Source organism: Ovis aries, chromosome 3, assembly GCF_016772045.2.
Source record: "Ovis aries strain OAR_USU_Benz2616 breed Rambouillet chromosome 3, ARS-UI_Ramb_v3.0, whole genome shotgun sequence".
Lineage (NCBI taxonomy): Eukaryota > Metazoa > Chordata > Mammalia > Artiodactyla > Bovidae > Ovis > Ovis aries.
This window is the reverse complement of record NC_056056.1, coordinates 171179036-171197391: the sequence shown is the minus strand read 5'-3', so window position 1 is coordinate 171197391 and position 18356 is coordinate 171179036. Positions and strand designations below refer to the sequence as shown.

General features: G+C 42.5%; 1 protein-coding gene across 3 annotated transcripts in view; it reads left to right on the top strand.

Moving 5' to 3' along the window:
- The window catches only part of GNPTAB (N-acetylglucosamine-1-phosphate transferase subunits alpha and beta), an 84791-nt gene that overhangs the window by 22496 nt on the left and 43939 nt on the right, over positions 1 to 18356 (top strand). For all 3 annotated transcript variants that reach the window (XM_042247144.1, XM_027967669.2, XM_060413132.1), the window contains exons 2-4: positions 8971 to 9056; positions 16955 to 17074; positions 18104 to 18145. In XM_042247144.1, coding sequence (XP_042103078.1) covers positions 16968 to 17074; positions 18104 to 18145 — 149 coding nt within the window. In that variant the 5' untranslated portion in view covers positions 8971 to 9056; positions 16955 to 16967. The remainder of the gene's footprint in view (positions 1 to 8970; positions 9057 to 16954; positions 17075 to 18103; positions 18146 to 18356) is intronic.

Below are 18356 nucleotides of genomic sequence, written 5' to 3'. Positions count from 1 at the left end.
GAAAGGTTTATTGATTTTGTGCCAGGCACTGTGCAGGGTTGTGGGACTAAAAACAAGAGAGAGATCCAGTTCCAGGATTTGAGTTGCTCACAGAGGTGTAGACAGACATTTAAACAAGTGAACAGCTTATACTGTATGTGGCATGTAAACGCTGTCTCTAAGAGACCTGCGAGCAGTTGGCAGGGGTATTGTACAGCTCTGTTGGATTTGCATGTTTCATCAAAACAGTCTTGTGGACTAGGTGCTGTTGATATCCTCATTCTACAGAAGAAACAGTTGAAAGTGGAGAAGTGCCCTGGATTTTATTATTAAATGCCAGATTTAAACTCATGTCTTCTGATTGTAAATCTTAGGATCCTTGCACTGTATACCAGTTCCCTTCTTAATAATTACTTTCCTCCTCCCCTTTAAAAAAAAAAAAGGTTTATTTTTATGTATTTATTTGGGTGCACTGAGCCTTAGTTGCTGCATTTGGGATCTTTAATCATGGCATGTGGGATCTAGTTCCCTTGACCAGGGATCGAACCAGTTCCTCTGTATTGGGAGCTCAGAGTCTCAGCCACTGGACCACCGGGGAGGTCCCCCTTCTTCCTTTCCTTAACTGGGAACCCCCCAAAGGATTACAGAGCTCTCACTTCATTCTCTGTGATCCTACCGCACACGTGCATTCAGTCCTCTTCCGGGACCATCAAAGTCATCAGCCAAAGTGTGCACCAGTTTTAAAACTGAAGGAAGTTTTACCAACTGAAAATTCTAGCATTTGTGGGCAAAAACCAGCTAAAGGACTATTAGACATTCTACAAATGTTAAGGAGAAACACAACTTTTATTATGTGACTTGTGGTGGTTTATAAACATGCTAGGGAAACAGTTTTGGGCCATTGGGTTAGGGATGGTAAACATACCAGTTTCAACTGGTAAAATGACCACATTCATGGTGTATTTGACAAAGCTGGCTCTGTGTAAATAAGCATCGGTGGGGCAGCCGGGTGACAGCTCGCAACGCTGAGAGAGCCTGGGCCAAGCTAAACGGGAACATGGGCTACAGACTTGGGTTGATTAAATCTCAGCACCACCGCACACACTGCTGCTTGGCCTGGAGCGTCTCTTTGGGTCATCGTAGTCCCTGCCTCACAGTTGGTACCTTGTTCCAGGGATTCGAGAGGGAGGGCGTGCTGGCACGACAGAGCTTGTGAGTGTGTGTGTGTGTGTGTGCCCTTTCTCCTCTGTGGTCAGCACACAGACTCACCTTGGCTGCCATTTTGTAAAACTAACCAGCAATTGATCTTGAATACCTTGGATGCCATGATTATTAAAATGGAGTCTTAAAAGTGAAAACATTTTGAATTAGTAGAATAAACTACCTTTAGATGATTTTTAGATAAATTATTAATAATACATTGTTTATGTGTTATCTCAGAGCTCATGTAGTATTTCAGAGCTCATGCAGTATTTTAATAAGTAGCATTTTAGTTTATTGTGTCTTAAATTTTTACCAATGAACTACCGCTAGTAACAGAGAAACATACTCTGAGAAGAATAAGGTAGGGGTGTGTGTGTGTCTGTGTGGAGTAGCTCAAAATGGCAAGTAGAACCTTTTTTGAAGGTCAGTGTTATATCTTATATTTTTATCACATGAGTTTCCCATAAAATTTTTGCATTACTACCAATATAATGTTTCAAATGTCTTGCCATTATAAAAATGTTGTTCAGGAAGTTACGCTTGCTTACCCTTGTTTTCTAGCAAAATAGATGGCCTTTCATATCCATGTGCCTGTCATTGGTTTGGTGCTGTTTGATATCAAAGGTGGAACCCATATCTCCTCCTCTGGGAATTGCAAGTCCAGGTGGACAGGCCAGTTGTCCACTGGGCATAGCACACTCCCTATACCTTTTATTTGCCCACATCATGGGAGAATCCCCATCCTGCTCTAGCAGCACAGTGGATTGATGAAATAGATTGAGTACTTAGTTCCCAGTTAAGGAAGTTGAGGCCCACACATTTGTAGTTTACCCAGCATTTCACAGCTCCCAAGCCAGAGAGTAGGGAGGTTCTCTTAGGAGTTTCCCAAGTTCTCAGATCCAGCCTTCTCTTACGTCACTTCTGCAGTAGCTAGGTAATATTTACTAAGAAGAAAATGGTATATAATGTGCTGGAAATGAGTTTATAGTTAACAGAATTGTAAGTCATTTTCTACCCTCAAGCAGTTTGGCCTGTCAAGATGCTAACATGGGATGAAAGGCAAATAGCAATAAAAAAGCTAAATGACGCAAGGCCAGAGGTTTTACAAGGCAATGGGCAACCGATTTCCAAATAAGTGATAGAGCTAGAAGTTATTCAGAGTTCTGAGAAGGAAGCATTCAGATTGGGCTAAGAATATGGAAAGGCTTTGTGCCAGAACAGAGGATTGATTTTACAGTAGTCAGTGCTTCTCTTACCTATTTGTCTTTTGGTTACTGCTAATAATTGCTGAAAACTATCTAATTCCACATGTAAGCCTTTTTTTTTTTTTTTTTGGCTTCCTTGTTGTTTGGAAGGTGTTCATATTTTTACAGTTTACCCTAGAGCAAACAATTTTATAATTGCACAAATTTCTACTCTTGATAGTATTAAGAAAATAATTTGACACTAACCCTTAGATGAATTTTATTTGATTTACAAGTTTCCTTTTTTCATTCCTCATAGAGCATAATACTCATTGATCTAAAAAAGTTTGGAAAGATTTTCATAATAACATTTAGTTGACAGGAATAGCAGAAAGGGAAATGGTTATGATGGAAGAGAATCAAGGACATGATGGACTTAGGACCAAGGACAGAAGACCCAGAGAGGAGGTGAGGACAGGAAGAGCCAGTGTCCTTATGAAGCTGACATGTGGGCATACGAGGACACTGTGATAGCCACACAGTTGGGTGCCTCCTTAAGTCTAGACTTTTAGGAACGGCAGGGATTTCGAAGACAGTTTGGTCAAGCCTCCTTCATTATATAGATGAAGGAATAGCCAAAAAGGCTAAATAACTTGCTCAAAGTCACTCATGTGCTTCCCAGGGCATGCTAGTGGTAAAAAACCCTGCCTGCCAATGCAGGAGATGAAAGAGTCACAGGCTTGATCCCTGGGTTGGGAAGATCCCCTGGAGGAGGGCATGGCAACCCATTCCAGTCTTCTTTGCCTAGAGAGCCCCATGGACAGAGGAGCCTGGGGTGCTGTGGTTCCTAGGGTTGCAAAGAGTTGGACGCGACTGAAGCAACTTCGCACACATGCATGCAAAGGTCACTCAAAGTGACAGAGCTGGGATGAAAACCCGCATCCCAAATAAGAAGCCAGCATTCCTTCCATCTCCCCCAAGGTCCAAGAGTGGAGAACTCTGCACTAGAAGAGAGTTCCTAAATGTGTTAGAGAAGGACCCTTCGCTGTTGCTGTTCTTTCCAACACACTAGAGTGGTTTGGAGATGGTGAGATTAGTTTATCTGATGAAGGATGGCACATTGTGTTCACATCAGCACATCGGCATCGCCCAGACATTGGTGAAGCTCGTGCTCTCCGCTGTTTTCTCCCCACCTTCGGTGGCCCTACTAACTGAGGACAATTATATTGAGTTTTATTTTTTCGTGGCTTAATTTACAAGAAAAATAGATATACTGGTTGTCCTTTTGCAAGCTACGTAGGAATATTGATGGAGAATTGCTTCCTTTTGAGCTCATAAGCTGATACAGATACATACAATTGTGTTACTGAGTATAGATACATAGTCTGTTATATATTTAGCAAAGCAGATGGCATTTCCCAGCTATGTGCCCGTCATTGGTTCGGTGCTGTTCAGTATCAAAGGCAGAGCCCATTTCTCCTCCTCTGGGAGTCAGCAAGTCCATGTGGACAGGCCGGTTGTGTGCACTTACAGCCTCAAGTGTACCACGCCTGAAGTGGGGCTCCCGAATCCCGCCAGCTCTCATGCCCTCGGTACTTCATACCTCTGTACTTGCTCCTCCCATGTCATAAGTGGCCCTAGTCTGTGTTCAATTACTCATTCTAGAAACGCTGAAAACCTAGCGATCGCCTTCTCCTTCACTCCCCTCTCCCTCTACCGTTCCTTGTTTCCCAGATGAACAGTGACAGACTTCCATTTATCCTTTAAGACTCTGCTAACGTTGCTTCTTCAGGGCCGTCTTTCCCGGTGTCTTCCTGGAAAGAGTCAGGTGCTCCTTCAGTGCAGCTCTAGCCTGCAATAGAATTCTTTATTAAAAATAATCAGCTGTAGTTCCTTGAACTCAGGTAACTTAGCTTAATTCTCTTTATAAATATGGTACCAGGCACATTGACCGAACACCCTTTAAAATTAGTTGTTTTATTTATTTTTTGATTTTTTATTCTTCTAAAAAATTTTTTTTGGCTGTGCTGTGCAGCATTCAGAATGCTAGTTCCCACATCTGGGGTTGAACCTATGCTCCCTGCGGTGGCAGTGCGGAGCCTTGACTGCTAGACTGCCAGGGAAGTCTCTAAAATCAGTTGTTTTTTTAAATCAGTGCTTTGAGTGGGAGAGTTATTAATTTGTGGTGTTTATGAAACATCCCAGTGAAGTGAGGTTGTAAAGGTAGGCAGAGGCCAGGTCTTGAAAAGTCTGAATGCCACGAAAAGAAGCTAGTAGCAGTTGCAGCTCATTTAGGTCCACAGGGCCTTCAGTGTAGCCAGCTGTTGTCATGTGACTGCATTCTGGCCAATTAAAAGGGAAGGGGTAGGGGCAGCTTCTGAAAGTCTCCTTAAAAGAGGGGCTTGTCTTCCCTCGCTCTCGTCTTCTGTTGGCTGCAGTGAAGTGACTGGGGCTCTCACAGTCATCTTAGTGTATCAGGGCCACATCCTAGGGTTGGTAGAGCAGGACCCCAGAAGAAGCCTTGGCAAGAACGAAGGCCTTCCCGGAAGAGAAGCAGAATGAAAGGGCACGTTAAAAGGTCAGATAGATGGGATTGAGCTGGCACAGGAGACTGAGAAGGAGCCACCAGAATGATGAGTGGAAAACCAAGAAAGTGGTTCAAGAAGGAGGCACGGGGTGACACTGCCAGTGGAGTAAAATCGCAAGCAGGAGATTGTCACTGGGTTTGAGAGTGTGGAAGCCTTGGTAGGGCCAGTGAAGAGGCGAGAGCGGAAGTGGGGTTGGGGTGGCTGGAGGGTGGGTAGGATATGTCTTTCTGAAGATCAGTTCAGTTCAATTCAGTTCAGTTCAGTCGCTCAGTCATGTCCGACTCTTTGCGACCCCATGAATTGCAGCACGCCAAGCCTCCCTGTCCATCACCAACTCCCGGAGTTCACTCAGACTCACGTCCATCAAGTCAGTGATGCCATCCAGCCATCTCATCCTCGGTCGTCCCCTTCTCCTGCCCCCAATACCTCCCAGCATCAAAGTCTTTTCCAATGAGTCAACTCTTCACATGAGGTGGCCAAAGTACTGGAGTTTCAACTTTAGCATCATTCCTTCCAAAGAAATCCCAGGGCTGAGCTCCTTCAGAATGGACTGGTTGGATCTCCTTGCAGTCCAAGGGACTCTCAAGAGTCTTCTCCAACACCACAGTTCAAAAGCATCAATTCTCTGGCGCTCAGCCTTCTTCACAGTCCAACTCTCACATCCATACATGACTACTGGAAAAACCACAGCCTTGACTAGATGGACCTTAGTTGGCAAAGTAATGTCTCTGCTTTTGAATATGCTATCTAGGTTGGTCATAACTTTTCTTCCAAGGAGTAAGCATCTTTTAATTTCATGGCTGCAGTCACCATCTGGAGTGATTTTGGGGAGCCCCCCAAAATAAAGTCTGACACTGTTCCACTGTTTCCCCATCTATTTGCCATGAAGTGATGGGACCAGATGCCATGATCTTCGTTTTCTGAATGTTGAGCTTTAAGCCAACTTTTTCACTCTCCTCTTTTACTTTCATCAAGAGGCTTTTTAGTTCCTCTTCACTTTCTGCCATAAGGGTGGTGTCATCTGCATATCTGAGGTTATTGATATTTCTCCTGGCAATCTTGATTCCAGCTTGTGTTTCTTCCAGTCCAGCGCTTCTCATGATGCACTCTGCATAGAAGTTAAATAAGCAGGGTGACAATATAGAGCTTTGATGTACTCCTTTTCCTATTTGGAACCAGTCTGTTGTTCCATGTCCAGTTCTAACTGTTGCTTCCTGGCCTGCATACAGATTTCTCAAGAGGCAGGTCAGGTAGTCTGATATTCCCATCTCTTTCAGAATTTTCCACAGATTATTGTGATCCACACAGTCAAAGGCTTTGGCATAGTCAATAAAGCAGAAATAGATGTTTTTCTGGAACTCTTTTGCTTTTTTCCATGATCCAGCGGATGTTGGCAATTTGATCCCTGGTTCCTCTGCCTTTTCTAAAACCAGCTTGAACATCAGGAAGTTCATGGTTTACTTATTGCTGAAGCGTGGCTTGGAGAATTTTGAGCATTACTTTGCTAGCGTGTGAGATGAGTGCACTTGTGCGGTAGTTTGAGCATTCTTTGGCATTGCCTTTCTTAGGGATTGGAATGAAAACTGACCTTTTCCAGACCTGTGGCCACTGCTGAGTTTTCCAAATTTGCTGGCATATTGAGTGCAGCACTTTCACAGCATCGTCTTCCAGGATTTGAAATAGCTCAACTGGAATTCCATCACCTCCACTAGCTTTGTTCGTAGTGATGCTTTCTAAGGCCCACTTGACTTCACATTCCAGGATGTCTGGCTCTAGATGAGTGATCACACCATCGTGATTATCCGGGTCGTGAAGATCTTTTTTGTACAGTTCTTCTGTGTATTCTTGCCATCTCTTCTTAATATCTTCTGCTTCTGTTAGGTCCATACCATTTCTGTCCTTTATCGAGCCCATCTTTGCATGAAATGTTCCCTTGGTATCTCTAATTTTCTTGAAGAGATCTGAAGATAGCTGCCCTTAAAGAGACGGAAAGTTCAGAGTAGCATGTCTAAGATGGAGGGGGTGGGAGAGGAGGGAACATTTCCCTGAGATGCTGGAATATGCTGATATGCTAATGGGAATAGTCCTATTGAAAGGGAAAGAGAAAGGAGGCAAGGTCTTGAGCAGATGAGTTGATGAGATCCAGACAGAGATTGGGTGTTTGCAAGGAATGGGGACACTTTCTCTGTGGTAAAGGGAGTGAAGAAGAAACTGGGGCATCTGTGTAGGTAGGTTTATAGATTTGGGGTGCACACATGAGGGAGCTCTTATCTAAAGCTTTCCATCTTCTCCTGAAATGTTGAGCAAGGTCAGCCGAATCCTCCACAGGTTGTGAGGTCACCACCCCCCGTATCTTGTCCATCTCTTCTGTTGTAACTCCTGTTCTGTGCTTCGTAAAGTTCCCCGTGTTTTGGATGGATCATGTAGCTGCCTTGAAGTCCTCCAGTGCCCCCGTTTCCCACGGCAGTTCCCCTTCAGGGCCCGGCTCCCTTCCCAGCCCCGTCTCTCTTTAGGTACTGCCTGTGCTCCAGCCAAAGCCACCGGAACAGTTGCCCTCAGACAACCCCCATTGCTGCCTCTCAACCTTTGAACATGCCCTCCTGGCACTGACCTTTTCTCCCTACCTGGTGAACTTGTTCTCCAAGACCCAGTCCTCATATCACAATGCACTAAATCCCTTTGACTCTCCTCCCCCTTCCACAGGCCAGAAGCTGTAGCTTTTATTTACATAATTATATAACTATCCTTTTGAATATTTTTTTTAGTTTTATTTTTTGGCCTTTCCACACGGTATGTGGGCTCTTAGTCCCCCATCCAGGAATCGAACCCATGGACCCCCTGCATTGGAAGCACAGTCTTAGCCACTGGACCACCAGGGCAGTCCCTAACTATCCTTGTATCATTCATTTGGATGGAGCACAGTGTAGGGCAGGCACTGAGTGAATGGATGAATTTTGATTGCTTTACCTGTTTCTTTCACAATGCTTTATTTAAAAAATTTTATTGAAATATAGTTGATTTACAATGTTAATTTCTTTGTACAGCAAAGTAATTCAGTTATACATATGTATACATATACATTTTTCTTCTAAACATTCTTTTCCGTTTTGGTTTATCATAGATATTGACTATAGTTCCCTGTACTATACAGTAAAACTTTGCTGTTTACCTGTTCTATTTATATCCTCTAACCCTAATTCCCACTCCATCTCTCTCCCACCCTCTCCCTGGTATATATATATAAAACTGCATTTTTCTTATGCATCTGTTAATGGATATTAGGTTGTTTCCAGTCTTGGCTATCGTAAATAGTGCTGTTGTGAACATAACTGTGCATGTATATTTTTGAATTATATTTTTGTCTGGATATGTGCCCAGGAGTGGGATTGCTGGATCATATGGCAGTTCTATTTTTAGTTTTTTGAGGAACTTCCTTGTTTTTTGAGGAATCTACTCTTTTCCATAGTGGCTGCACCAACTTACATTCCCACCAGCAGTGTAGGAGGGTTCACCTTTCTCCACACTCTCCCAAGCATTTATTTGTAGACTTCTTAATGATGGCCATTCTGACTGTGTGAGCTGGTATCTCATTGTAGTTTTAATTTGCATTTTTCTAATAATTAGCAGCGTTGAACATCTTTTCATTTGCCTGTCGGCCATCTGTATGTCTTCTTTGGAGGAATGTCTATTTAGTTCTGCCTATTTTTCAATTGGATTGTTTGTTTTTTGTTGTTGAGTTGCATGAACTGTTTATATATTTTGGCAATTAAACCCTTGTTGGTCACATCATTGTAGATACTTTCTCCCTGTCCATAGGTTATCTTTTTGTTTATGGTTTTCTTTGCTATGCAGAAACTTGTAAGTTTGATTAGGTCCCAATTGTTTATTTTTACTTTTATTTCTATTGCCTTGGGAGTCCTTTAGCAATCCTTAATGAAATTAAGATGAAATGAAAGTTATATACTCTCAATATTTGATGCAGAGTAAACATTGTTTCTTTTTCTTTCTTTCCCTAGGTGGTTCTGGAATGGAGCCGGGATCAATACCATGTTTTGTTTGATTCCTACAGAGACAACATTGCTGGGAAGTCCTTTCAGAATCGGTGAGAAGAGACCACTTTTGGAGAGTAGCTTATTTGGGCTCAAATGATAAATTGTGAAATCACCCATGCTTTATATGGAACAGTTGAAGGGGTCTTTCCAAGTTGTAGATAGGATTTAGCTTGTCACACGTGAAGGAACCTTGTAATCCATCCTTACGTTTCTAGGGATGACAAATTTGATTCTCAAAGAGCAATCCTGCCTTGCTGAGTATTGGGTACTTTAAGTTACATGAGCTCACTCTGTCCTTGACCCAGTTCTGTGAGATAAAGATAATTCCATCCCTCTAGGATGAGAAAGCCAGATGGCTACTCTGTAGCCAGTTCCAAGCCCCAGCCAGTGTTTTGCTGGTCACTGTGTTAATAACCAGGGCCTCTGTTGTGGCATCCACCAGGACCCTCACACGCCCCTGTGGTCACCACACCTTGCTGCCTCGCTATGGGGAGGAGCAAAGAACCTCACACGTGGGGTCTTTTTCTCATTAAGGCCAAGCTTGGTGCAGCCACTCCTGAATGCTGCCTTCACCCTTCCTCTTCCTTGGAGATTTTTTCCTGCCTCAGGAGGCAGACCTCAGGGTGCAAGCAATCTTTTCCAACATCCTCCTTCCTTCTTGCAGCTAAAATGAATCACACAGGCTCTTTTCCTGTTTTGCCTGTAAAACTGTTACATTGTTTTATATCATTAAAGCAATATATGTCTGTGGTTGAAAACAGTTCAAGCAGTACAGAAAAGTTAAAAAGTAAAGCCTATTTCTGTCTCATTCTGACCCAGAGCAACCATGGCAAATGAATTTTTGTTTTGGATTCTTCTAGTGTCTGTCCTTTTAACCTAAAAAAAAAGAACAGAAAACAGATTGTGTCCTTTTTGACTTACTTTATGCAGTATCTGTTGACTCCTTTCCATTGTAATGGTACAAGGATAGTCACTGTAGGGCATGGAGCAGGCGGTGACCAAAAACAAACATGGGGTAGCCAGTAAAGCTAGTTAACCTCTTAGAAGACAATTATCTAACTATCAAAGACTGTAATCAGAAATTTCCCTGGATCCTGACTGTTTATTTTCCTTGGAGAATAGACTCTATGAGTCCTCCTCTTTACCTTCACTGAACCAGAAAACCTAGTAAAAGTATAACTAGTAATTGCTGTTGATTGGTGCACCTCGAACATTTTCTGGGAGTGCCTCTAGACTACATCAGCAATTTACATGAAGCTCTTGTTTCTGTTTAGAATTACTGCTTGGCGCCTCCATCCACTTGTTATGAGCACCTATGTGGTTCCTATCAAATTAGTAGTTTTTTTAAAAAGCTATGCCAGTTAATCTTAGATGTATGCACTATTATAGTCCTGAACATCCAGCGAGGAAGGGCTGTGGGATTCCTTGAGTTCACTTAAAGCTTTACTCTTTAGTCCTTAAAGCATCCCGTGTATGAATGGCATCCCTGAATTTGCTTCTTCAATTAAGGTTGAATCTTTGAGCCCTACTCTGTTTTAGATGCTGAGATCTGACTCTCTACTGTAAAGCATTTTGCAGTTACATAGGGGAGATAGCTTATAAACAAGTACCTGAGGAAGTAGGGAAACTCTAGATCTTTCTCTTAGGAGCTCTTAAAACAGCAGTTTCCAAAGACCCAGGGGATGGGGGGCAGTGGGGGAGGAGGACAGTGGAACCAAAGCTACTTTTATGACAACACTGAGGTGTTATTTGCCTTTTTTATTGCGTTGACATTTGCACTCATCCTGTGAAAGCCATGGTGGGTAAAATTGCAACACCATTACAACATATCTGCAGGAGTCAGAAAAATGCTGAGTTTGCTTAAGAGTGTTCCTGAAATGTCAATCTGATTATATCTTGACCCTGTGAGTACACATTTTCTTAATGTTGTGTGTGATGCAACGGAAAGCACACTTCAAGCACCACATGGTTACTGTCTTGAGGAAAAGCCCTCATGCAGTTGTTTTGAGTTGCAACCTGAACTTGGTTTATTTCATGGATCACCATTGTTATTACTTGAAAGGACAGATGACAGTGTCAGTACTCAGGCTTGGTTATATTTGGCAGGTATTTTCTTTGCCGTGAACAAAGCAATCCTGTGTTTGAAGGGAAAGAAACAAAGTCATTATTGCCAATGATAAAATTTGAGCTTTCAAGTGAAAATTAGAATTTAAGAAAACTTGTTTCCACCCCTGTGAGCCTAACATTTCACAATATTATATAAAGACTTCTTTGATTAGATTTGCAGCATTATCCAAGAAAATCACATTTGTTAATATAATGTAAGAAAATATGTCACCATCTGGCTGAGTTGCGTAACTCAGTAAGCTTTTGTTTTCCAGATATCAATGTATTGATGTTGTAGAATTTTACACAGATAAAAAAGCCATTCAGTGTGCAAGAAAGACCAATGGATATTAATGTAAAAGCACAAAAAGTTCATTAATATGGTTTCAGATTATACACTGCAGCCGATTTTTAAGAAACTACCTCATACTTTGGTGTGGTATCAAATAATATCAACCACTATTTGAAAAGGCTATTAAAATACCCCTTCCCTTTCCAACTGCATATCTGTAAGCCTGAGTTTTCTTCAACCCAAACAACATCTGGGAACAGATTGAATACTGAAGATGGAGACACTTCCTTGCTTCTCCTAAGTCATTAAAGAGATGTGGAGAAATGTAAAGCAATGCCTCTCACTGAATTTTTGCCTTGTTTTTTGAAAATACTACTGTTTTCATTTAAAACAGCATGTGAAGGGATTTACTGTTGTTTTAAAATGAATTAATATTTTTTGAATGTCTGCCTAAGTTTTGAAAGTGGCAAGTGTGGATATTTACAACCTATAAACAACCTTTGGGGCTCCTTAAGAATTTTTAGGAGTGTGAAGTGTCTGGACCCTAAAAAGTTTGAAAATCACTCATTAACATAGCAGTTCTCAAGCTTCAGTGTGCAGCAGATTTCTACAGGGGGCTTGACAAAATGGACTTTCTCCCCACCTCCAGAGTTTATGCATCTGTGTGTCTCAGGGGTATAGAGAATTTTCACGTCTTAAAAAGTTCACTGGTGATACTGAAACTGCTGGTTTGGTGACCACACTACGAGAGCTGCTGCAGTAACGGATTCGTAATGAGCCATCATTTTCCTGCTTCTCCAGTTTTTATTTTAAGACCACGCTGATTGTCCTAAGCAAAGCTGAAAATGGCTCGTTTTTTACCCCAGCGTTTGTGAGTACTCAGCCTACTCTGTCTGATGCTGCGCTGCATGCTGGTTGTGCCTCTCAGCCTTGACAGAGTCTCAAAACTTTTAGAAGGAAAATTAGCTCACGCAATCTAGGCACTGAGGTCAGCTCTCTTAATCATGTTTTCTTTCTAAAGAGTATGTGTGTGTTCTCTATTTATTCTTATAATTTCGGTGCTGTTTAGTTGCTAACTCTCTGTGACCCCCAAGAACTGTAGCCCACAATGCTCCTCTGTCCGTGGGATTTCCCAGGCAAGAATACTGGAGTAGGTTGCCATTTCCTTCTCCAGGGGATCTTCCTGACCCAGAGCTCAAACCTGAGTCTCCTGTATTGCAGGCGGATTCTCTACTGCTGAGGAACTAGGGAAGCCCCTCCTAATTTTAGGGCATTAAAATGTAGTTTGATTTTTATGCAGGGATATTTCAAAATTACCTAATTTTGATGATGACAAGAAAAGGTAATATTACATGGATGTTGATGGTTGGATAGCTCACCAATTCAGGGAACATGAGCTTGGGAAACTCTGGCAGATAGTGAGGGACAGGGAGGCCTAGTGTGCTGCAGTCCATGGAATTGCAAAGAGTCAGACATGATTTAGCGACTGAAGAAAAACACCCTAACATCATATGTTCTAGTACGTTTTAAAATAGCCATAATTTTTATAGGAAGTTTTCAGTGTTTTGCTAGTGTTTCTGCATGTCTTCTTAATGTTGTCCCTGAATGAAAAAAAAAAAAATCCCATTCTGTATCCCAGTATCAAGTGAATATATAAATTATGTACTGCTACTAATTGTGAGGTATTAAATTAGGGGCTCAGTTTTGTCATCTCTAAAATGCAGATATTAGATTAAGTGTAAAATCTCTTCCAGCTTTGGTTCTCAGATGCTATTTATGTTCTAAGTTTTCTTCTCTGCTTTATTGAATGTAGAACCAAGGGACTATTAAGTGCCTTCATATTCCTTTAAACTAAAGTGATTAAAATAAGAGTGGTATCACTGTCACCACGGGTTTGGTTTGAATCATAGATCACTTACTTAGTCTTCAGCTCTAAGATGAAGGCTTCCTTCTCATCTGGAGACTAAGATAGTGGTCTGCGGTTAGAATGAAAGCCTCAGACTCACTGTGACCATGTCTAAGAAGTAGAAAAACAACTGACTCACTGGCCAGGGGGCAGATCACAGGATCTTCTTAGGGTTGTCAGTTTAACACCAGAGAGTTAGGTTGATCATGTAATACAGTCTTACTAGAAGAGCCAGGACATAAATGCATTATATCTTTAATGTTGCTTTCCTTGGTTGAGCTTATAGAGATAATCTCTTGACTATTAAAACAACCTGTAATAGCAGATAGTTACTTGTACAGGAAAACTTTGGAATGTGCATATTTCTCCTTCCTTTTTAAAAGCCTTTCTAAAATATGTCACTTAAGTGGGATTTTTGTTGTTGTTAATTTTTTGTCTCTACGTAGACCACCTGTGACCTAACTTACATGTGGGTAATGTGAAGCATTTTTTTTTTAATAGAAGAGACAACTGTTTATGTTGAGGGAATGAACTGATAGTTATTTAGACAATAAATACATATTAAACCCCACTGTGTCTCAGGCACTATTCCTAGGCACATAGTGTTGAACAGGAGGAACTCATTGACCTCACACAGAAGTGATTTTTAGTGGGGGAGGCTTTTATTTATTTATTTATTTTAATTAAAAAAAATGTGAACTGTAATCTACATATAAGTCAGTAGTTATCAAAGTGAGTTTCTGGACCAGCAGCATTGGCATTACCTGGGAACTTGTTAGGAATGCAGTTTCTGGGGCCCCCAATCCAGACCTAGTCAATGAGAGACTCTGTAGATGGAGCCTGGCCACCTGTCCAGCAAGTCCTGTAGGTGCTTCTGATGTCTGCTGACATTCGGAACCAACCATATAGAAACATGCAGAAGAAAATCAAGAGAAGGTAGTGTTTGCATATCATGACAGTAGGGAGAGAGAGCCTGAGAGTGAATGGGAGAGAGAGGAAGGAATTAATGAAGATGGGCACAGAGCACATGACACCATTTCTGCCTCAGAGCTGCTCAGTGAGAAAAATAGCACAACCGGTGTGCTAAGGACTCCTTAGAGAATGGAGTACAGTGGAAGTTGCCTGTTAAACGTACGTTTTCTTTGTGAGGGGAGAGGGCATTTGGGGAATGAGGAAGTAGTTAAAAGAAGCAGGAAAGAAAGGATATTCTAAGCAGAGGAAGTGTGTTCAAAGGCACAGAGGCCTGCAAGCTCTCACCCTGTTGGGTAAGGGCATATAGCTGGCACGTCCAGAGCACGAGGTATGGATTATGAAGTTTAGATTTCATTCTGCAGGCAGAGGCACCTTGACAGGAGGACTCGTAGATGTTCAGCTGTCACTTGTGCCTGAGTCTGAGGTGATTGATTCCACATTTTTTCCCCACGAAACTCTGGGTCCCCTGGTACCTTTCTGACTCTAGTCTCTTCTTAGATTCTTCCCTTTGCTCCTGTTTGTCTCTGTCACACTGGCCTCTCATTCTTTAACCATGCCAGATAAGCAGCTGCCTCAGGGCATTTGCGCAGGGCATTTCCCTTCTCTGGGCTCTACCTGCCCAGTTGCCCACATGGCAGCTTCCTCACTTCCTTTATCTCTTTGCTGAAATGCCAACCTTTCCAGTAAGGCCATCTCTGATCTCCCTATTTAAAACTGACTCCCTCCCACCACACACAAGACCTAGACACACTGTATATCCCCCTTTTCGGCTCCATAGCATTGAACATCATCTGACTTCATTTATTTGGTTTATTACCTGTCTTCACCTTTCTAGAATGTAGGCTTCGTGAAGGCATGCATTTCAGTCTGTGCTGAGTCCCCAGCACTTAGAACAGTGCCTGGCACGGCATATAGTCGCACTCGGGAAATAGTTATTCAATCAGTGGATAAATGCTTCTTTCATCCAGTCATCTCATCTTCTTTTAAGCTAGAAGTGATTATCACTGTATTTTCTTCCTTCCATAATTTGAATGATTTATCCCCCAAACTGCATTATTTCCCCCTGAGATTATTAACCTGTGGCCAAAACAAAGATTGTTAAGCGTTTTAGTGTTTGGAACCCTTTGTGCGCTGGGGGCCCGATCCTGTGCCTGACCTGTGAGGAAGACAAAAAGGAGGGTAAGCTTGGGTCCTTGGCCTAAAAATAAAACAACTTCCCTCACACCCCCTAAAAAAATAACCCTGAAAGTGTAGTGTTCCTTGGAAAAGATCAAACCTGAGACAGAATCATCCAAAATATGTCTTATGTTACTATGAGCTCTGTAGTGTAGTTCCAGAGCAGGCTCTGAAAGATGGGTAGGATCTTGGTAAGCTGATGAAGGAAAGGAGGAAAAAACTTTTAGCCGGGATTAAATCTGAGATGGAGCTTAGACAGGACAGTCAGGAATTAAAAGCCTGCCTGACATCTGGGCTTCCCTGGTGGCTCAGATGGTAAAGAATCCGCCTGCAATGTGGGGAGACCTGGGTTCGATCCCTGGGTTGGGAAGATCCCCTGGAGAAGGGAACAGCTACCCATTCCAGTATTCTTGCCTGGAGAATTCCATGGACAGAGGAGCCTGGCAGGCTACAGTCCCTGGGGTCGCAAAGAGTCGGACATGACTGAGTGACTTTCACTTCACTGACTCCTTAGGTCAGGGGTATGATACATAGTAAGGGGGAAATCGAGCAGGTTTGGGAAGGTCTTCTATGCTAGTGTCTCAAGTAAGTCGTCAAGCTCTTATCTGCCAGGCACAAATCCTAGTCCACAGGGTACTTTAGGGAACAAAGCAGGTGTGATTCCTGCTGCCCTGGAGCTTACTTTCTAGGGGAGGCACACATGAATTACCAGTATATGTAACGTGTCAATTATTTGATATGTTAGGAGACTACTGCTATAAAAAAGAAAAATAAGAGTCCAGCAAACAAGATTGGGAGGGGCCCGGCTTGGTGGCAACAAAGAATGGGAAGTCTGTAGCATTAAATAGGTAGGTCTTCGTTGTGGAAAGTGAAAGTTGCTCAGTTGTGTCCGACTCTTTTCGACCCCATGGCTTGTACAGTCCATGGAATTCTCCAGGCCAGAATATGGGAGTGGGTAGCCTTTCCCTTCTCCAGGGGATCTTCCCAACCCAGGAATCGAACCCAGGTCTCCTGCATTGCAGGCAGATTCTTTACCAGCTGAACCACAAGAGAAGCCCCGACATTGTGGACTGCTGGCTGACTTCAGGGGGGTCATTTTGTTTACGCTTCTAATTTCTTTTCTGTGTTTGGTTGCATTTGTATCCCAGCTTCCTCATTTGCTAAACTGAGAATATAGCACTTTGACCATCCAAGACCTCCTCTACAGTCTTGAAATGGAAAGGACAGCAGCCTCTATACAGGGTGGTTGTGATGATCAGATGATGCAGAACTACATCAAGCGTCTAGCAGAACGCAGCTCACAGAGAAGGTCCTCAGTAGATATCACTGCCCCAGCCCCAGTTTCAGAACATGCAAGTCTGTGATATGCACCGTGGCTGGATTTCCTTTTGTTGATGTTCTTCCCTAACCTCTGAGCTTAATCCCTGTATGCTCTTCTTATTCCCAACTCTATTGGAAAAATGCATATAAGCCAGAGGACTTATGGGTTTCCCTAGGCTCTGTCTGCCCATGCCGATCGACGTGGTTTACACCTGGGTGAATGGCACAGATCTTGAACTGCTGAAAGAGCTGCAGCAAGTCAGAGAACAGATGGAGGAGGAGCAGAAAGCAATGAGGTAAAACTGATTGGATTGTTAGAGAACAAAATACAGCACCGCACGTTCTGTAGTTATAAGTAACAGTACATTTCAGAAGGTAAGATGATGCTCACATTGCTGTTCAAACAAGAATCTGCATCTCAAGTTCATGCCGTTAGAGGATTCTGGCAGTCATGCATCCGACCCTTGTTTCTTGGTGCCCAAGAGGACTTGGCCACTTTGGCGAGATCCTGGCCTCACCCTGCCAGGTGGCCACTGTCTCATGAACGTGGTGCTCTAGGTCTCTGAGGGCCTAAAGGTGGAGGAGCCACCACCCAAAGGAGCCCTGGTCTTCCCCCTCATTTAGCCTGAGTCCGAGGCGTGATAGTTTCATGAAGTAAGGTTTTGTTATGCAAGACAGCTAGATTAGTCCCTTGAAAATAAAACAGACCTTTGATAAAGGTACTAAAAAGTATATTTTTTACCCTTTTTAATATCAAACAGTACACTATGGAATTAGAAACCTGGGTAGTTGTTTTAATGGAATTTTGATTATTTTATTGACTTTATCTGGGAAAAGTACAGTGGGTTTCTGGAGAACCTTCTGAACCAGAGGTGTGGCTGATGTAATTTCCCCTTTGATTCCTCAGGAGTATTTACTGGGAGTTCTCCTATTCATTTCTTTGTAAATGCTATGGGTGCACCCCAGTTGCAGGTCTTTGGCCCTGTTATACTGCAACCCATTTGTCTGTCTCTCTCTCTGTTCTCTCTGTGCATGAAAATGACTTTGATAGCCTCATACCAGTTTTACTAGTAAAATGCAAAAGCTTATAGTTTAAGTAAATTTTCCTGGTTACTATGGATGGGACATGATAATATTTGTTGATCGTATCTTATTAAAATGTAGAATTTATTATGCATAAATATACACAGTACAGTACTTCTTAACCTACTGGTTGGTCCTTGTGGAGTAACCAGGAAAATCAATGTTGTTAAGTTCCCTCATATTCTCATGTAAGGCTAACGCTTGTCCATGCGTGTGTGATGAAATCTGTTTCCTTTCACTAGAGAAATCCTTGGGAAGAACACAACAGAACCAACCAAGAAGAGGTAAGCATTTTGATGTTCCTCTCAGGAGTGAAAATCAAAGGAGTGAAGTGAAATGTCCAGGTTTTTCTCCCTTGCTTTTGTTGGCCGCACAGTATTTTTTGCTTGCTCTGTTGCTCCTGTTCAGTCACTCTTCTGCAGTCACTCTTCCCTAAATTAAGTGCATACGTCAGATGAGAACACAAAGGCAGAGCTGACTGAGAGCTCTGATTAT